The sequence below is a fragment of the Stegodyphus dumicola genome, chromosome 9, assembly GCF_044657685.1.
Source record: "Stegodyphus dumicola isolate Sdum_Otavi_A_Nest chromosome 9, ASM4465768v1".
NCBI lineage: Eukaryota > Metazoa > Arthropoda > Arachnida > Araneae > Eresidae > Stegodyphus > Stegodyphus dumicola.
Window position 1 is genome coordinate 64,199,118 of NC_140776.1, and position 22,430 is coordinate 64,221,547.

General features: G+C 33.1%; 1 protein-coding gene across 5 annotated transcripts in view; it reads right to left on the reverse strand.

Moving 5' to 3' along the window:
* Positions 1–17,236: 17,236 nt before the first annotated feature.
* LOC146995366 (alpha-tocopherol transfer protein-like) overlaps positions 17,237–22,430 on the reverse strand; it is a 63,289-nt gene continuing 58,095 nt past the window's right edge. For all 5 annotated transcript variants that reach the window (XM_085823526.1, XM_085823527.1, XM_085823524.1 and 2 more), the window contains exons 6-7: positions 21,934–22,218; positions 17,237–17,531 (exon numbers count right to left, since the gene is read on the reverse strand). In XM_085823526.1, the coding sequence (XP_085679652.1) occupies positions 21,970–22,218 (249 nt within the window). In that variant the 3' untranslated portion in view covers positions 17,237–17,531; positions 21,934–21,969. The remainder of the gene's footprint in view (positions 17,532–21,933; positions 22,219–22,430) is intronic.

The following is a 22,430-nucleotide window of genomic DNA, read 5'->3' on the forward strand; positions in this document are numbered from 1 at the left end:
TCCAGATTTGGGTAAAGAGAGAGGGAGACGTGTTACCTTTTCAACAGCCCACACTGTTCTGAACAAAAACGTGGAATACTTTTATAGAAAAGAGAAGAATTGAAAGTGAAAGTCAAAAAACGAAATGGGATCGGCTGGGAAAAAATTTTTCAGAGCTCAGGAAAAATTCTGAGATTGAAAAAAAAAAAAACTGTTCCTTTTTCTTTATTAATTTGATGTCTTCACTCTTTTGACCTTGTAGAATGTCAAAGAGTGAAGACATCAAATTAATAAAGAAAAAAGGAAGGGTTATTATTATTATTATTTTTATTTTTTATTTTTTTATTTTTATTTATTTATTTTTTTTTCTGACTTGGAATTTTTTCTCGGCTCAGAAATTTTCCCAGCCGATCCGATTTCGTTTTTTTACTTTCACTTTCAATTCTTCTCTTATCTATAAAAGCATTCTACGTTTCTGTTCAGAACAGTGTGGGCTGTTGGAAAGGCAACACGTCAATGTTTTCCCCCTCGACTCGATGAGTCAAACGAGACCTATCTAAAGGGTTATTAGAACGAATTGATACTTGTATATAATAGTATTGAAATCACTCCAGTTTCGACTTAACATCAGTCTGTGCTGTGTATTCTGCTTGGATACATACTTTTCCCTCCTAGAAACAGCTTTTGTGGAGGTAGGCCATCCATTCTTCATGCTTTCTGAAAAACGACACGTTGGTATCGTCTTCATGGGTGTTTCTCTGAGATCCTTTAAAAATGGTTTCAGAATCCACTCGACACGATTTGTCGAGATATCCGAGTATTCCGAGCTTCACTTCAGAGGGCGTGCGCTGCTAAACATACCTCATTTCAGGGAAACGAGATCCACGAGTCGTTGGAGGAGATATCCAAAAAAATATAACGTGGTTATGAGTCGAAATAAACGAACCCTTTTCACTTGAGCCATCACGAGATTTCAGTGACCACGAGAGGGTGGAGAAGATATCCAAAACACATCTCGTGGAGATGACTATCTCGTAAGAAAGAAAGCTAACCGTCCCACCACACCTACACAAACACACATGTTTTTTTTTTAAAGGATCATGCTTTTAGAAACTCATTTCAACTTTGAATAGGAAAATCATGTTTTTAAGAGAGGTTCTCATCTAAAACGTAGAGTAAAACATATGAATCATGCCGGGTATAGGTAGCCCTAAAACTAGGCATTGAAATTTTTTAATAGATTCATGATCAACAGAAAATAATACAACGTCTTACTTGCAACTATTTAAAAGAATCCTTTGAACCCATACTTGAAAAAAAATGAAGAAATATCCAGCTAGCTCGTCTAAAGTTCAGAAAGGTTAAGAGATTCTCAAAGAATTCTTCTTTAGAACATCTTGGATTCCCAATTAATGTAGAGAGGGAGATGTGTTGCCTTTTCAACAGCCCACAGTGTTCTGAACAGAAACTCGAAATGCTTTTATAGAAAAGAGAAGAGTTGAAAGTGAAAGTCGAAAAACGAAATGAGATCGGCTGGGAAAATATTTTCAGAGCTCAGAAAAAAATTCTGAGATGTAAAAAAAAAATAAAAAAAAATTAATAAATAAATAAAAAAAAATCTTTTTGTTAATTTTTATCATATCTTCTAGACATGATAAAAATTAACTCATCCCCCTTTTATCTGGGAATGTTGTCTTACCGTTTCTAAAAAATAGACCAGAACCCAATCTTTTCTTGGAATTCTATTCTTTAGAAAGGATGAGTCATGGTCTATTTTTAGAAAGTGGGAGACAACATTCCCAGACAAAAAGAGAAGGGAGTTAATTTTTATCATGTCTAGAAGACATGATAAAAATTAACAAAAAGATTTTTTTTTTTTTTTACATCTCAGAATTTTTTTCTGAGCTCTGAGAAATTTTTCCTAGCCGATCCCATTTCGTTTTTCGACTTTCACTTTCAACTCTTCACTTTTCTATAAAAGCATTCCACGTTTCTGTTCAGAACAGTGCGGGCTGTTGATGAGGCAACATGTCTCTCTCTACCCAAATCTGGAACCCTAGTCACGAGAGAATATGAGACTAGAAAAATAGTTTAGCTTATTGATTTAAAAATTGTCCCATGCTAGAACTCAGAATTATAATCAGAGCGGGGCTTTCCAGTATCCACTTCCAAGATTTTAGATTTGCCATGGGTGACCTGTTCCCAAATTCATAAATTCTTCAATTATAGTCCTCTTCTTTGACAAATGGCTAAGAAATTCTTAAAGAATATCATGAGATTGGGTAAAGAGAGAGACGTGTTGCCTCTTCCACAGCCCACACGGATCTGAAGTGAAACGCGGAATGCTTTTATAGATAACTGGGGATTAAAACAAAGTCAAAAGCCAATCGAAAGTAAAATCCCAACAGAATTCCACAAGAATGAGTCATAGTCTATTTTTAGAAAGAGTGAGACAACATTCCCAGACAAAAAGAGAAGGGAGTTAATTTTTATCATGTCTAGAAGACATGATAAAAATTAACAAAAAGATTTTTTTTTTTTTTTTTACATCTCAGAATTTTTTTCTGAGCTCTGAGAATTTTTTCCCAGTCGGCTTGATTCACAAAACCAGATATATTCAAATTATTTCTATAGAGGGTTCTCATCTATTTAAACCACTCGCGTTTCAGCTTTAAATCAGTCTGTGCTGTGTGCACTGGAGCTGAATACACGCTTCTTCCTCCTGGAAAGAGGTTTTGTGAAGGTGTGTGGAAATATTGTTTTCAGCTGTCAGACATTTTTTTCCAACAGCCGACTCGATAGTTCAAATGACACCGTGGAAGTTGGAGAGAGGTCAAGTCGATTCGGAGGACGGTAAAGCATTTGAGGGCTATTTGCCTTAAGAAATGCCTTCGTGGAGGACTTTGGAAGGGAAACTGGCTCGTATTCACGTTACACATGGGGAAAAACCACGAAAAAAAAAAACACCCATGCAGCCAGCTTGAAAGTCAGTCGTTCACGTTTTACAAAATATGAAATGGATTTTATAAAATCATATTGGGATCGTATTCAAAATTGGATCATTCTGTTGTTTAATCAGAATATGCCAGTATACGATTGAACAATTCTATTGAATCACATGATCTTGCCTTCTTGAAAGTCATTTGTTAACGTTTCACAAAATATATATCAGTATAAGATGGAACCATCATGATCCGTTATTCTGACTGATGGAGTCAGCTGTGGATCACAAGACCTTGCCTTTTTTGAAAAGGATTTGTTAAAGTTTCACAAAATATACAAAATATATATCAGTATACGATTGAAAAAAATCATGATCCGTTATCCTGACTGATGGAGTCAGCTGTGGATCACAGGATCTTGCCTTGTTGAAAACAATTTGTTAAAGTTCCACAAAATATATCAGTATACAATGGAACTATCGTGATCCGTTAATTCTGACAAGTCTAGTCAGCTGTGGATCACAAGATCTTGCCTTCTTGAAAGTCATTTGTTAAAAAAGTTTCACAAAATATATCAGTAAACAATGGAATAACCGTGATCCGTTAATCCTGACTGATTGAGACAGCTCTGGATCACGAAATCTTGCCTTCTTGAAAAGGATTTGTTAAAGAAGTTTCACAAAATATATCAGTATACGATTGATTAAATCGTGATCTGTTAATCCTGACTAGTCTAGCCAGCTGTGGATCACGAGATCTTGCCTTGTTAAAGTTTCACAAAATATATCAGTATACGATGGGAACCATCGTGATCCGTTGATCCTGACTGCTCTAGCCAGCTATGGATCACGAGATCTTGCCCTGTTGAAAAGGATTTGTTAAAGTTTCGCAAAATATATCAGTATACGATTGATAAAATCGTGATCCGTTTTTCCTGACTAATGGAGTCAGCTGTGGATCACGAGATCTTGGCTTCTTGAAAGGAATTTGTTAAAGTTTCACAAAATATATCAGTATAGGATGGAACAATCGTGATCCGATTACACTGACGGGTCTAGCCAGCTGCGGATCACGAGATCTTGGCTTCTTGAAAGGAATTTGTTAAAGTTTCACAAAATATATCAGTATATGATGGAACAATCGTGATCCGATTACACTGACGTGTCTAGCCAGCTGTGGCTCACATGATCTTGGCTTCTTGAAAGGAATTTGTTAAAGTTTCACAAAATATATCAGTATATGAAATAATAGCATGTTTTCTATAAAAACAGCTATTGAGTAAAACATTTCTAGCCTTGAAAAACAAAAACAGTAGCAGGGGGGAAAATATTACCCTACCTCAAAGTATTGAAAGGAAATAAGATTACATTTCAATAAAATGGGTGATTCAATAAATATTTGTAGTCTATGAAATACAAAAGAGTAAGAAAAAAATGTTCACATACCTTCACAGAAGCTCTTCCCAGGAGAGTGAGAAGCGTGTATCCACGTTGAGTGCACAGCACAGACTGATCTGAAACTGAAACGCGAGTGGTTTAAATACATTAACGAGTTGCTTCTAGAAACCGACTGGGAAAAATTCTCAAAGCTCTGGAAAAATTTTCACACGTTAAAAAAAAAAAAAAAAAAAAAAAAACTTCCTTTTTTCTTTCTTAATTTGATGTCTTCACTTTTTTTATTTCTACAAGGTCAAAAGAATGAAGACATCAAATTAAGAAAGAAAAAGGAAGTATATATTTTTTTTAAATCTTTTTTCAGCTTTGAAAATTTTCTTCCCAGTCGTTAACATTTCGTTTTTGGACTTTCAGTTTCAATTCTTGGACCCATGATGTTCTTTTCTTGATGTTCTTGTAGTATATTCCTATACAAATTCACTCCTTTTCCCCAAAAAAGATATCTTTTTTTTTATTTCTTTTACCTTCCAATTTGTATAGCTATATACTGAAAACAGGCATTAAAGTCAGTTTGTAGTATATTCCTATACAAATTCACTTAATTTCCCAGCAAAAAGATGTCTTTTTTATTTTTTTACCTTCCAATTTGTATAGCTATATGCTGAAAACAAGCTTTAAAGTCCGTTTGTAGTATATTCCTATACAAATTCACTACCTTCCCCCCCCCGAAAAAAAAGATATCTTTTTTTATTTTTTTTATCTTCCAATTTGTATAGCTATATGCTGAAAACAGGCTTTAAAGTCCGTTTGTAGTATATTCCTATACAAATTCACTGCCTTCCCCCCCCCGAAAAAAAAAGATGTCTTTTTTTTATTTTTTTTTACCTTCCAATTTGTATAGCTATATACTGAAAACAGGCCTTAAATTCCGTTTGTAGTATATTCCTATACAAATTTACTCCCTTTTCCCCAAAAAAGATGTCTTTTTTTTTAATTTTACCTTCAAATTTGTATAGCTACATACTGAGAACAGGCGTTCAAGTCCGTTTGTAGTATATTGGTATACATGGTCTATTGTTAGAAAGGGTGAGACAACATTCCCAGACAAAAGGGGGTAGAGTTAATTTTTATCATGTCTAGAAGACATGATAAAAATTAACAAAAAGATTTTTTTTTTTTTTTCATCTCAGAATTTTTTTCTGAGCTCTGAGAATTTTTTTCCCAGTCGACAGCCAACAGAAATGTTTCCAGCCAACGCGATTTACTTTCACTTTCAACTCTTTTCTATATAAGTATTCCACGTTTTCTGTTCAGAACCGTGCTGGCTGTCCAAGGTGCAACATGCTCTTTTTCTCTCTCTCTCTCTCTCTCTACCTCCTCTAGACCTAGGATGTTCTTTCTGAAGAAGAGGAATTCTTTTAGTCAATCGCGAGGGAGGAAGATGGATTTCATCCTGTGGGTCTTTGAGAAATAACATACAGAAATAGAATTCAATACCCACGAGCCTCCTTCACGGAACTCTGTAAGGGAAGCTGGGTGCAGTGGATGCTGGAAAGCCACTCCTTTCGTGATTTGTGAGTCGGTAAAAAGGGATTGAATGCGATATCCCTTCCGACAACACCATAGACGAGCGGTCCAATAGTTTCATGACAAAATATCGCTTTAAACTTTTCAGTAACATTATTGAGGATACTTTTCTTGTAAAAAAGAAAAAAAGTATTGTTTTCTTTCATCTAGGGAAACAATCATACCTTGGATGTTTAGAAGAAGATCCGTTTAAGTAAAAAAGATTAGCCCCATCGCACAACATCATCATGGGTTCTCAATCTTATCCCAACAGCCCTGTGATCATTGTTTTTTTTTTCAAATGTCAGGCCAAAGTATTCCTTTTAAAACATTTTCTGTTCTTCCTGGGTGGGGGATTGCGTACCGAGAATGTATTTTCCACAAACCCCACGGATTAGAACAGAAATATATTACAATCATCACGCCATCGTGGTTTTCGAAAGACCAAACAATTCCTCATGAAACAACATCTTTTCTTCCTGGTTGGGAGATGAGGTAGAGATGTTGCATCGTCAACAACCCACACTGATCTGAACAGAAATGTGGAATGTTTTTATAGATATAAGAAATTAACTGAAAGTGAAAGTAAAAATGAAATCATATTGGCTGGAAATATTTCTTGGCTGTTGAATGGGAAAAATATTTCCAAAGCTGAAAAAAAAAAAAAAAAAAAAAAAAAAAAAAAAACCTCTTCCTTTTTTTTCTATTAATTTGATGTCTTCACTTTGTTTACTTTGGAATGGAGAAACCCAAAGACTATGACTCATCCTTTCTAAAACATATAATTCCTAGAATGAGTCATGGTCTATTTTTAGAAACAGTGAGACAACATTCCCACACAAAAGGGGGTAGGGTTAATTTTTATCATGTCTAGAAGACATGATAAAAATTAACAAAAAGTTTTTTTTTTTTTTTTTTTTTTTTACATCTCAGAATTTTTTTCTGAGCTCTGAAAATTTTTTCCCAGACGATTGGCCTTTTACTTTCACTTTCAACTCTTTTCTATAAAAGTATTCTACGTTTTCTGTTCAGAACTGCGCGGGCTGTCCAAGGTGCAGCATGCTTTTTCTCACTCTACCTCATCTGGACCCAGGACCACTCTTCTAGAAAGAGCTTCTGTGAACACAAGCTTTTTTCCAATATTTGACGTCTCACAGAATAGAAATCATTCCTCCGTTTAGCGGAAAATGTTTCCCATTTGAAAAGCTAGGGCCCCTCGTTTGGATTTCATCAGCAACCGTTTATCTGGGTCTAGCGAAATTGGATGATCCATCCATGGATCATCCAATTTCCCATCCGTGGTTTTTATGCATCAAGATTTCAACATAGTTTAAGAAAAATCCTTCAATCCTATTTGAAAGGAGATGACATTGTCCCATGACGCACATTGAAAGACATTGAAAGACATTTTCCCATGACGAAATCTCTCTATCCCACACCTTCTTCTAAAGTGAAGTTAAAGAGATTTTTCATAACGGGTTTTCAATTTTCACCTCAAATCATACCGTTGACGACGTGTGACACACAAACCGTGACATAAATTTCAGTTTTCATGACAGCTAACAGTCTTGAGGTTTAAACAAATGTATGAAAGAATTTATTTTTGATCCGTTTCAACGATTGAGTGGGCTGGGAAAAAAAGGCTCTTTCCATGACAGCTAACACGCTTGAGCTTTAAACATGTATGAAAGAATTTATTTTTAATCCATTTCAGCGATTGAGTGGGCTGTGAAAAGAAAAAGCTCTCTCCATGACACCTAACACACTTCAGCTTTAAAAATGTATGAAAGAAATTGTTTTTAATCGATTTATGTGATTGAGTGGGCTGTGAAAAGAAAAAGCTCTCTCCATGACACCTAACATTCTTCAGCTTTAAAAATGTATGAAAGAATTTGTTTTTAATCGATTTCAGTGATTGAGTGGGCTGTGAAATGAAAACGCTCTTTCCATGATACCTAACATTCTTGAGCTTTAAAAATGTATGAAAGAATTTGTTTTTAATCGATTTCAGTGATTGAGTGGGCTGTGAAAAGAAAAAGCTCTTTCCAAGATACCTAACACTCTTGAGCTTTAAAAATGTATGAAAGAATTTATTTTTAATCCATTTCAGCGATTGAGTCTGCTTGGAAACATTTTCTTAGAGCTCAGGGGAAAAAAGGCTCTTTCCATGACAGCTAACACTCTTGAGGTTTAAAAATGTATGAAAGAATTTATTTTTAATCCATTTCAGCGATTGAGTGGGCTGGGAAACATTTTCTTAGAGCTCAGGGGAAAAAAAGGCTCTTTCCATGACACCTAACACGCTTGAGCTTTAAAAATGTATGAAACAATTTATTTTTAATCCATTTCAGCGATTGAGTGGGCTGGGAAACATTTTCTTAGAGCTCAGGGAATGTGTCTCCAGGTTGAATGCACAGCACACACGGATGGGAAGTCGAAACTCGAGTGGCTTAAAAAATAAATATACGAAATTTGGGTCATCGAGCTGACTAGGAAAAATTTTCAGAGTTCTGGAAATAATTCTGAGTTCAAGCATGGGACATGAGAACAGAAATGTATTACAATCATCATGTCATCATTGTTTTGGAAAGCCAAAAGAACATCTCATGAAAGAACATCTTTTTTTTCCTGGTTGTGGGATGGAGTAGAGTTGCTGCATCTTGAACAACCCACACTGATCTGAACAGAAACATGAAATGTTCTTATAGATATAAGAAATGAATTGAAAGTGAAAGTAAAAATGAAATTGTATTGGCTGGAAATATTTCTTGGCTGTTGAATGGGAAAAATATTTCCAGAGCTATAAAAAAAAAAAAAAAAAACCCTCTTCCTTTTTTGTCTATTAATTTGATGTCTTCACTTTGTTTACTTTGGAATGGAGAAACCCAATTCCTAGAATGAGTCATGGTCTATTTTTAGAAACAGTGAGACAACATTCCCACACAAAAGGGGGTAGGGTTAATTTTTATCATGTCTAGAAGACATAATAAAAATTAACAAAAAGTTTTTTTTTTTTTTTTTTACATCTCAGAATTTTTTTCTGAGCTCTGAAAATTTTTTCCCAGTCGGCAACCAAGTGAAAAATTTCCAATCGGCTTTTACTTTCACTTTCAACTCTTTTCTATAAAAGCATTCCACGTTTTCTGTTCAGAAGCGTGCGGGCTCTCCATGGTGCAACATGCTTTTTCTCTCTCTACCTCATCTGCAGCTAGGATGTTTTTCCTTCTTCAAGAAGTGGAATTCTTTGGGAATACCTTACAATTTCACGAGCTAGCTGTTTCTTATATTTCGAGGAGATTTCAATGAAATTGTTTATAGATGTCACCTATTGCAGATGGGGAAAAGTCTATACTGGATCGCTGGAGACATCTCATCCAGATAGGTCACGTTATATTTTTTCCCACACCTAAATAAATTGGACATGAGCCATCCTTTTGTTTTCTCATCCAACAAAGATAGACACTGCAGACCGTTTTGGGTTTTCACTCTTCGCGAACCGAGACGAGCCGCAGCGACACTTTGCGTTTTCTATGAGCGCAATAATGGATCACGTGAGCAGCCATTTTGTTTCCCATCTCACCCAGATAGGTCATGTTGTATTTTGTTTCATGCACCTAACCAATTTATGACATGAGCCATCCTTTTTTTTTTTTTTTTCTATCGAACCAAGATGGACTCTGGAGACAATTTTGTTTCTCAACGGAAAAGTAAATTTTCTGAATGGGTGCCGGTGCTCGAATACTTTTGTGACCGACTGTACGTAGTCAGATCACAAATCAAAATACCGAGTTATATCCGCCATACTAATGTGCGAAAGCGCCATCTATAGGTGAACTGAATCGCGGATAACCAGATGATATTTCAGACCGAACTTAGGTGAAGTAGTACTTCTTCTGTGATACAGGATTCTTGATTTTTAATGCCTAACCCTTTTATGGACGACTGTAATTTCGTTAGTTTGAAAATAAAAGTCTTTACGATTGGGAACGCTTCTAACGCAAATGAAATGTAATGAAACTTCCTGATTGTAGATTTCCTTTGAGGTACAGACAAAAAAAAAAAAAAAAAAAAAAAAAGACTGACTCACGGAAATATTTGATTCTGTTCTATGATATGAAATATTTGAGTTTCCCTTGAATAAGCTTGCTTTTATCCAAAGTATTCCCAATTTCTTCTAAAAATCCTATGTTATGGATAATATTCAAATTTTTGAGGGCGTAGAAAAAGTACCTGCTTAATAAATGAAAGTCCACGTGAAACGCTCATAAAATTTCGCATTGTCAAGAAAAATGAATCGAAAAAACTGACCTGCTGCAATTGTGGCAGGGAACATGACTTCAGAGGTGACACACGCGACTTGCTGCATAGAAGTCTTGATGAACATTCATTTGAAGATTACATACATTTCACATAAATTGCAGCACCATAGGCTTTCTGACTAGTATCACACAATCCTATAATTTCTGTGTGTTCTAATCCATTGGTTAGAACAAATCTGGGGATGCGATAATCGTTCACTATTTTGAGACTATTCAGAAATGCCCTCCATTCTTCAAAGTAATTTTTAGGAAGAGGTGTATTCCAATTTAATTTTAGAAGCCAAAGGTTTCGTAGAAATATTTTAGCTTTTGCCGTAACAGGTCCAATTAAACCTAACGGATGAAAGAGGCGACCTACTGTTGATAAGACATCTCTTTTCGTTCCTATTTCTTCAATGTCAAGTATCTTTAAATCGTAAAAAAAAAAAAAAACAGTCTGTAGACGTATTCCATGACATTCCTTTGTAATCTGAGGCTTATGCGTAACTTGAAAAGAGTAATCCTGAGTTGCACTTTCTTTATTCTTCAATAATTCTGGATTATTTGAATACCATTTGTGTAATTGCATTCCACCACGTTCTAGAAGACAGGTTAGCTCTGTCTGCAACTCCTTGGCTTCTTGTAGTGTATTAGCTCCAGTGATAATGTCATCCACGTAACGGTCCTTCAGTATGGCTCTTGAGGTATGAGGAAAGTCATTTGCTTCATCCATTGTTAACTGCGACGATAAGTCTGCACAGGACTACCAACTGATTCTTTCCACAAGATCAACTGCAGGTTTCGTTGAGATGGTTCAATAAGTATTTGTCTGTACATCTTCTGAACATCAGCTCCTAATGCATAGTTGTACTTTCGAAATCTAATAATAATAGAAATCAAATCTTCTTGAGGTAATCGCCCTTTCATTAATATTGAATTAAGTGATTTTCCATTGCTAGTAGCCGCTGATGCATTAAACACAACGCGAAGCTTGGTAGAGGCTTTCTCTGGCCGATAAACTCCATGATGACTAACATAATTGCATGTCGATGTTTCAATTTCTTGAACTTCTTCCATGTGATTTAGATCCTTATATTCCTAGATAAAATTCTTATATAATAGACTAGAAGAGAAACACGCTAATGTGACAATCAAAATCGTAAAAACAACCTTGTATTTAGCGTAAGTATATTGAAACACTCAATCGATTTCGAGGGCAGCTAATGGTCCCTCCTCATCAGGAGAAAGAAGAAAAATAAAGGGGAAGGAGTCTCAGAAACACGTGGTCCTTATCAGCACTGCACGTAGTTATAACCGGATTTTTAATCAGAGTTACACTGACCGCCTACTTTTACTGAGCCAGGCTATCTGATCAAACATGTAACACAAAGGACAAGAAAATTAGCGAAGTTAAAAATAGGGAGCGAGGGGCAATTGCACTTTCAAGCTCAAAATCTGAACTTCGAATAATGAAAAGCAACCACTGAACGGATTTTTATACCCTCTGGTAGTACCAAACGCGAGGAGGTAACGCCATCTATCGGCAAAAAGAGTAACTGAATTAAGATAGTAGAATTTTACAGGCATTAGGAAGGACTGGATTGGACTTCAAATCATTAACTAAACATGCTAAATCTTTGTGAATATGAAAAGCCTAAAGAAAATCCAATTCATTTTGGATAATTTTTTCAGACCCAAAGTCAAAATTATGGTTAAATGTCCAACTATGATACGCTATTGAAGACTTGTTAATTTCGCCTTTTCTGACATAGGATTCATGTTTCTTGATACGAAATTTCAACGCTCTTTTTGTTTCTCTAAGGCAACGGGTCTTTGCCTTAGATACAAGAAGATGCATCACCGCAATGAAGTTCATAATAAAGAATATCGCTCTGTCAGCAGCCTCTCGCATTGCGGAAAATCTGAAAAATTGCTTGCAAAGATTCAAGTACAAGTGGAGCAAAATACGTAAGCCCGTTAGCCAGTGTGTTAAAGATAAGCTAAGCAATCTCGATCTAGATTTCAGTAAGTACATTACTTTTAACAATGAACTAGATTTTTCTGAAGAAGTTAAGTGTTGTTTCAAAACTAATGAGTATAAGTTCCAGAATAAAAATCTTTCGGATGTGGAGATACGGCAATTTTTCCGTTCCATTATTAATGATTATGTGAATCAAGGGTTTAAAATCTACGCTACAGATGCTTCCAAGTCCGATACAGGAGTTGGCATTACGGCTGTAGATCGTACCGCGGCAATTCTCAGTCAGCGCATAGACAATAGAAACTCCATCTTTTCAGCTGAGGCTTGGGCCATTTGTAAGCTCCTTGAGATACTAAATCCTCACGATAAGATTGCTGTCCTTACAGATAGCAAATCTGTAGTCAGCGCGTTGAGCTGTATTCATAGGAGATCCAACTCTCTTATTCTTAAGCTCTTCGAGCGGATTAAGTCTTTCCATCACCTCACAGTTATCTAGGTTCCTGACCATAAGTTCAATGAAAGAGCGGATAAAGTTGCGAAAAGAAGAAATATGAATAACTTGGGGGATATTTCAGCAGAGGATGCGTGTAGGTTCATCGAGAATACTATTAAGAAAGAGAAAGTCGACAGCTGGCGGACTTCTTACACCGGCCGCAGATTCAGCTACTATAATGTTCACTGTGAGTGGAGTAAGGGTTTAAACATCGATAGGAAAATGGAAGTTGTAATCAGTAAAATAAGATTGCAAATGTTGGACACGACTCAACTGTTGTACAGGTATCGTAGAGCGAATTCGCCATTTTGTGACTCATGTTATACGATTGACAGTACTGAACATGCAGTTATTCACTGCACAAAGTACGATAGCGCCAGAAACATTATGCTCAAGAAAATGGAAATCAGCAATATTGACCTCTTAGCTGATCTCTTAAATCATTGTAATAAGAAACCTTGGAGATATTATTTTTTTAGGCAAATTTGTCATCAAATACATCTTAAAGAATTAAGCACTTTTAGTGTACGGGTTTGGTTTTCGGACTGACGTTCCCCCCTGAATTGGAGGGAATGCGTCCTTGTGGCTTAACTTGTAAATAACTTTATTTTGAGTTGGAGCATAAGGCGCCAAAGGAAAGCCAAGCTTCAAGAAGAAGAAGGTTGAAAAGTCTAATCAAATTTCTGGAATTCTGACACTAGAAGAAACAAATAAGGCAGTAATCGCGCTGTTGAAAGTTGTACAGAAGGAATCATTTTCAGGATTGAATGATACACGCTTGAAAACGATACAGTGTTACGCTAATTCTAATGATATTTTGAAAGTTAAGACTCGAATCTTAATGAGAAAAGATACAAGAAATTTCCGATATCCGACAATACTATCCTGTAATCATCCAGTTACATAAAAAATCATCCGGACCAGACACATGCTATTGTACCATGGTGGAGTTCAAATCTTGATGAGCAACTAAAGAGAAGATTTTTGGATTCTTAAATGCAGGAAGACATAAGAAATGTAATTAGAACCTGTGTAATATGTAAACGATTTAATTTGCGGCCTAAACCGATCATCGAAGCTCCCCTCCCAAAAGATCACATAAAGGAAGCTGCAGTGTTCGAAATTTCAGGAATGGATTACACTGGCGCATTTATCCTAAGAAATGGCCAGAAAGCTTGGATTGTTATATTTACCTGTGCCATTTACCGAGCTGTACATCTGGAATTAGCTGCATCTTTACCGACAGACCATTTTTTGCAAACTCTTAGACGTTTCATCGCTCGAAGGGGTCGACCATCCATGTTTTACTGTGACAATGGTTCTAATTTTTCAGGAACTGAGAATTTCCTGAAAAAATTGATTGGGACGTCATTTCCAAATACAGCGGATCTCAAAAGATCATTTGGAAATTTAATCCCCCGTCTGCCCCATGGTGGGGTGGGTGGTTGGGAACGTCCTATACGTATAATCAAAGGAATTCTGCGAAAGGTTCTAGGTAGAAGTTCACTAAATTCAGAAGAAATGAACACCGTTATTTGTGATATTGAAGGTGTGATTAATCAGCGACCTTTAACCTATATTTCAGAAGATGTTTATAAAACTCCACTTACCCCTTCTATGTTTTTGCATGATCTTAAAGAAGCAGAAATCCCAGATCTTGATGTTCTGGATTCGTCGTCCCTAAATAAAAGACATGTTTACCGTCAACATGTGAAACAAGTTTTACGAAAAAGATTTCGTACTGATTATTTAGGCAATTTACGCCAGTCATCGAAATCTTCTAAAAATCAAAAACCCAGCCAAATTGATGATATTGTTATGGTTTCTAGTGACAAAGTCAAGAAAATTGAATGGCCTTTGGCTAGGGTGGTCGAAATCTATCCTTCTAAAGATGGACAAGTTCGCCTAGTAAAAATAAAAATGAAAAACGGAGAATTTCTCCGCCCAGTGCTTAGGTTAATATCTCTTGAAGTGATTGATAAAAGTGACCCCGTTATACCTGTAGCAAAGCAGCATTCTATTCCCAATGAACCGAAGACTGTTCAAAATCGTCTTTCAGAGACCGCTTCTAACAAGACAGTACTAGCTCAAAGAATACCTCCTTCTAAGCAAAGAACTGATAATGACTTCATTCCAGAGACTGTTCCTGAAAAAGATCTAGATATGGACGATTAATTAAACCTAGAATTAGGGTTTGAGATTCCCTGGTTCAAATCTCAAAGGTGGGAGGATGTTGGATATGTGATACTCCCGCCTGTGCGCGCGCATAACGGATTGAACTGATAAGGAAAGATTACGTAAGTTTTCACTGCGCGCTCAACGATTTATGATGTAATCAATGTTCTATTTTTAGTTTTAGTTTGCTTATGAATGTTTTAGAAAATGGATGCGTAGTTTTGATCTCTTGTAACAACCTCTTTGTTATGACTCGTGCACAGATTAAAGTTTTAAAAAGCTGATCCTGTATGTATTTTTGGATATACCGCCTGAATGAAGAACCCGATGATTCAGGTAAGTGCTGTTTTACTTACCTACTGTTGGAATGCTTTACGCATTAATTAATATTGTCTATCCATAAGGGACACAATACTAACTGTATCCTCCCCCCCCCGTCCCGGGAAATGCCAACAGCTGTTTATCCCTTTAGGGAATTTTAGTTGGAACACAGGCAACAAACGATGAGAAGTCACCAAAATTAAAAGGGTGTTATACAAATATATTAAAAAATTATTTTGAATGCTTATATAGCATCAGAATTATTTAGCTCTCTATTTCTGGAAACAAATTTCCACACAAAAACTTAATCAATAAATTTTAATTGGCTCTAAACCAATTGACATGTTTTTAAAAGAAGGTTATGTGTAGAAAATAGCTAAAAGCAATTTTTTATATGCACATTTCCTTCAAAAATTAAGGAGTACCAGAGCAGAGCTCCAGCACAATTTAAGCTCTGATACATTTTATTTTAAATGTTTTGGATTTCTTTTTCTTTGTTGCCATTCTAAACTGCTAAAAAAAGTATTGTAACATTGACACCAGTTGAAATTATAAAAAATATTACAAACATAAAAAAGATTCTTTAAAATATTAATATGTACACAAGAAAATGAAAATCAATTACCATTGGATTTTAAACCACTACAGACACACTCAGCGAAAACTGACATTTAAAAATAAGGCTTTCGAAAACGAGAGTAATCAAAAACAATTTGAGAGACATCAGTGAGCGGGAGGGGGGGGGGGAAATTAAAAAAGAGAAAAAAGTCTCAAAGGTTTCAGATTTTAAATTTTGTCCAAAGGCGCATTTTTTTAAACATTTTGTCAGTTACCTTTATTTATTAAATATCATGTTCTTCGAACTTAAACTAAAAAATTAAGTTCAAAAGCAATATTGCAAAACAGTTTTAAATTGAGCATATTTTTAGAATTTCTGATGCAGAGTCTTGCATTCTGGAAATAAAAATGTTTTTTCTGTACAACGTTGCCATTGCTCGCTTTGAAATCCTTGAGTTTGTCAATCGAAAATTCGTTAAAGTTTACAAAATATGAAATCGATAATAAAACACACTCTAAATTTGAAATTTGGGCTTCCACATACCCATATTCCTAGCAGGATTACGTTATTCGAAATTCGATGGCTCTATGTACCATTGTTTTATCACAATGCGAGAAATATACATATATTTATGCAGATTTTTCATTGTTTAATTTCTTCAAATATAATGCAGGACTCTAATATTTGGTAGCAAAGTTTGAAAATTGAAATGGACATTTATAGTGAACTAACAAAAAATTGCAAAACAGAAACAATAGTCGTTCAGGGAGAAAGCCCCTTTGGACTAAAAAGTAGTTCTTTTCCTGAACTCAACCAGTTAAAATAAACATTGAGCAGCCAAAAACGTTTAGTTCTCTCTGTGTACAGGACAAGCTAACATCAGTATTAACACATGAAAAAAATTATTCAAGACAGATAAATGGGCACTGGAAAAAGTCATATGTGTGTTGGTTAGTCATTTTAATTTAAAGTATTATTTGATCTCTTATAAACCCAGGGGCTTATTAGTTAAAACATAATATGTATGAATAAAGATACATTTCCTTTTATTTTTAAAAAATAAACTACAAGTAATACATGAGTTTTTGCATATAAATCAGATAAACTATATTCATATTTTAACCCTCTCAGCGTTATGGCCGGAAAATTGAAAATTCCGCATAGAAGGCTGCCTTCAGAAATTTCATTAAAATTTCTGCTAGTTTTTAATGTAACTGATTTCGGTTTGGATGTATATTGGAAAAAAAGGAATCAAGGTACAAAATAAGAGAGTCATTTTTTAATTAAAATCAAGAAAATACCACTTATTCATGACATTTTGAGGAACATTGAAATTTCAGGGCTAAACTTGTTATGTTCGGAGGGTTAATAATCAAATTTGTTGATCTGTTTATAGTACTTACCAAATCCCATTTTCATATACACAAAATAGAATAAGTGAATGAATGACTGAATAAATAAATCTATAATCTAATAATTCTCAAAAGCTGTTTAGCTTGATGTAACATTACAAAAAAATACCAACTCATACAGTCTATAACAAATTTATTTATCTTGACAAATTCTTCGAACAATTTTTTTAATATTTTTAAATTCCATAAATGATTAAAAGTAACAATAGTTTTCTTGTACGCTTTCAACACTTCAATCATATATATGCAATCAAATGATCCACTACAGCAACTAATACACAATATCAACAGCTTATAGGATAAATCATCACTTGCACTATCAAATTGATATGCTATACTTGTGTATGATGCCAATAAAATGAGATTAAAATGTTTTCCTTTCTTATATAGTCAAATCTCAAAGACTAGCTGCTGAAAAATAAAAAAAGCAAAAAAACTTTAAGAAATTGAGAAAGGCAGGTTGAATTTTGGCACAGTTAAAGACTCATATCAAACACTAGATATATATACATATAAATACGGTTCTAAAATTTTAGATACTATACAAACAGTTACTATTAAGTTAAAAGTTTTCAGATTAATTATCTCATATTAATTTTTATTTAAGTATTTGCATTTTGTATTTACCCTGTATAAATCTGGAACTTGTGAAATTAAAAATAAAATATGTAAATCAAATATCTTGTAATGAAAATAATTTCAATTAGAAATTGAAATAACTCGAAAAATAAAAAAAAAATCCCTTCTACACTTTTACTATGGCAAAGTACTGAGCTGCTATGTTACTTTCTTGTAGTTTCTCTCATATGTAATGTAAAAATAAATTTCCTGATTCATCACAAAAATAATTAAGAATAGAAAAATATGAAAGAAAGTAAAACCATAAATTAATACATAAATGTAAAATATGTGATACTACTGGCAACTAACTTTAAACACATATTTCTTCTCCAACAATACTTGCGCTACATCTGAAGTACAATAACTGATTACAAATAATAACTTTAAATATTGCAAATTTGTTAACATCAAATATTTTTAATTCACAACATGAAAGGCAATTAGTTTCCATTTGATGCATCTGTACATACATTTATAACAAATTTAAGTCAAAAGTAAAAACTGTTCTTCAGGAAATGTTAGGTTTTTAAGTCATTAAAATACAAAATTCGTATATTTCTAAGAACATTTTATGAGATCATTTAAAAATGACAGCAAACTAATTAGACAATTTAATATTGCTTAAATAGGCATATAAACTTGTGTTTCTAGAATATGATAATATTCAGAAAAATAATTTTAAATTACATTTTAAAAAAATTATATATTTAGCATAGACCTTATCACTGCAAAGTTTTCAATGAAAGTAGAGTTCCAGAAGCAAAATTTGTTGATTATAACTTATCTGATGCTCAAATGTTAATAGTTATTCCAAAATAAGCAACTACTGAATCATTGAAAATTTTAATTCTACATAGAAAAGTAATAAATGTTAATTTTTAAGTGAATTTTGACACACTGTTACACAGCTGACAAACAGTTTTGAAAGAATGTTTTTAAATTAACTCTTTTATATTTCTACCAAATTATAACTCAAAATTAACATAAATCCTCAGAAGGAAGAACTCTTTCAAAGTTGAAAAAAAATTAAATTTGAAATTGAAACTGAAAGAGTTATAAATTTTATAAGCATTAAGAATTTTCCAGAGCAGTAACCAATCTCCAGACACTAAAATAAAAAACTAACAAAATTGTACGTGTTTATCTGTCATTGTTTTATATATTGTACCTGAAATTCATTCTCAAATTAAATTTCAGTCAGAAAAATAGTATCTTTTAAAAATTAAATTTAATTTCAAGCTGCAGTTGCTTTCAGTCTCAATAAGCAGAACAAAAGCATATGCACAAACATAGAATGCAATTTGTGAAAACAATTTGATACTTCAACAAGAGATTTAAATCCTGTTATACAACAGATAATTTCATAAAAATTTTGCTATTAAAAACTCAGCAATATATGTTGTTCAGCTGTTTAATGATAACATAGTGTCACTACATTTGTATGCAACAACTACTCTTATTTAAATTATATTTAGATATTAATTTACATATTATTAAAAGCTTTAGAAAAAACAACATTTTTCTTCAATATAAAAACATGTTTTAAAAATCTATCACATGCTTGTGATTTTTAATTCTTAATTTTTTTTTGTAACTTACATACTTATCTACATATATGTGTAATATACAAGTAAATTATTATTGTTAAGCAAAGTTAACACCAATATCACTACACTCTAGTCAAGCAAGGCAGACATAAAATTCTACTTTCATAAAACTGCGAAGAAATTCAAAACAGAAAAGAAGCAACACTGAACTTGCGTTTCTTAATATTTCAGGACAGTTTAAATAAGATAAGAGATACATTAGTGAATTCAATTCCAGAAGTTAGACAGAAGTAATAATAGAGCAAATTTATATTCAGTAAGCATTAAAATTATTTAAAATAAAGTGTAAAGCACACAAATCATAAATATATAAGTTCTAATCTTCAGACTCTTATATGCTTCAGAAGATCTGATTATGGACTTGAAGATACACTGATTATGGACTTGATAACACTGAGTGCTACTAAAAACTTATATTGGAAATCTGTTTATTTTTTATGGGATATAATTTTGAACGAATTCTTAATTCTCATACGACACCATGGTCCATAACATTCTGTATTAGTAACACACTATAAATAAGATTCAACATGGGCACTCTTTATCCTTCTCAAACATATACTGCCACCAAGATATAATTTTATATTAAATTTACAATAAAATTTAACAGGGAAAAAAAAGTAACTAGTATTTACACAGAACAGCTAGTGCCTCTGACTAACTATTTCAAAAACAAATATGAAAAACCTTAGCTTCCTTGAATTTTTTTTTCTGAAACTAACAATAAAATACTTTTTAGCATTTAAAAATAATGCACAGAGAAAGTAAATTCATATTTTAAATCATAAAATCTCTCTTTTTTCCATCCCTCCAGAAACTACACTATTTTAGACGTAGTTTTCCAATAAAACATTACTCTTAAACTTACTACAGGTGTAACAAAAATATAATAATATATATTTATTTATACCCTATTCAAACACATTTACAGAATGCTACCACATTTTAATGGGAAATAAAACTTAGAATGTCTACGTTTATTGACTTATATTACATGTAGAAGACACAATGTTGTTAATAAAATATCTATGTAATGCTATGTACATATCTATGAACAGTATATAAGTAGGATCAAAAATTAATTGATTTCTCACTTCTTTAAAAAACTTTTATGCTAAATGCAAAAGAAAGCTGAAGTAAACAAATGAAGTGCCAATCAGAAGATAAAAATCTTAAATTTTCTGGGTTAAAATTTCACATTTAGCCAAAACAAACATCCACTTAAAATGAGATATGCTCAAATAAAATGTTAACTAATTTTTACTCCACTTACTTCAATTATATCTCACTTATGAACATAAAATTAAAAACTGAACACTGCACAAACAGTTCAGGTACAATAAGAGCTTTTTTGATGATCTTCCTGTTTTCAGTTTTGAAGCATATTTTTGACAGAAGAAAAATGCAACATTCAATTCAATAAGAATTAAACATGTAGCATTTAATCATTATATTTAATATTGACAAGAAATAAAGCTTCATATGGAAAGCATTTTACCCATAATTTAAAATACATTACATTATCACATTTACATTACATAGCTAAAAAGAAGAAAAAAAAAGGCCATTACTATGTTTTTTTTTGGGGGGGGTTTGTTTTATTTTGGCGCAAAGATAAAAAACATGCATCTTTTAAAAAGAGTGAAAATATGCATGTATAAACTGCTGATAGAACTTATGGGGGAAAATATCTTGTTATGAAAATGACAGAATTTAAGCTGAAAACACTTCTCCAGCAAAATGAATAAACATAAAAATGATTTAACAGGAGAATATGTAAAATGAGAAAAATGTAATACACTAACAAACAAACAAAAAAAAAAAAAAAAAGTAAAGTAATTAAAAATACATCATATTGCTGCATCTTCTCAATAAAACTCCACTTCAGTATATATACACAAGTAGAGTTAGCAAATATGTTTTAATATATAAAAACATATTTGCTAAAATAATGTAAAATGAGAGATATATTTGAGCTGATGAAAATTTAAATCACATCTTAAATATAAACAATAATTTAAGATTTTCAAATTAACATTTCCCATCATAATGCCCCAAATTCATTTTCTAGAGTAAATTAAGAGAGGGTGGAGGAGAAATTGTTTTATCATTAGTTTGCAATCTGTGTAAAAAATAATTCAGCCAGAAAGACTACCAAAAATAAAAACAGACAGGGACCATAATATTTGTTATTGGTCAGAAGAAAGAAAGAAATACTTCTCTTATGCAATTAAAATATTAATTGAAGAAAAGCATTTAGTTCAATTGCTATGAATTGTTATCAAAATGCTGGTATTCCTTATGAAATAAAATTAATCTCTCAAATAGTTAATTTTTTAACTGCAATGAGGAAAATGAAGACTTTTAGATATTTGCAAGAGAATTTTTAATATAATGTACACAAGTCTATTAGATTTTCAGCAAGAAAATTCCTCATTTATTAAATATTTAAAAGAAAAGTGTTTGGTGTTAAAATTACCTATTTTGAATTTAAACAATGAATCTATTTAAAGTGATGTAATAAACTTTTTGATCCTACTTCATATGAAAAAAATCTTATTTAAAAAAATAAGAACAATATTTACAATGTTCAGAAGTTTTTTGCTCTGTATTAGCAAAGTTCACCGAATACAGACTCTCCTATATGATGAGAATGTATCCAAACTGACAGCCTTTTTGACACCTTTTTCAGCAATTTGTGATATGTAGCCATACATTTGGCTTTGGATGAATGTTTCTTCACTAACAGCTAGCCTTTCAATGAAGTCTTTGTTATCAAAAGGCCCCAAATGGCCGCCAAATTCGGAAGGAAGGATTTCAGGTGGGATATGCTCGTGCAGACTACTCATATTACTACCATGAGCATATATCTAAAAGGAAGAGAATGAAAGAATAAAAATTAAACAGTATTATTACTGAAGGAATAAAACTCAGATAGACATATTAAATAAGAAGAAGCTACAACATTTTTAGTTACAGTAGACTGTTCAGATGAACTACAGAAGCTGTAATTCAGTTTCCCATGGCTCTGGAAAGCATTGCTCTTTATTGCAGAATAACAAAATACTATTTTAATTAGCAA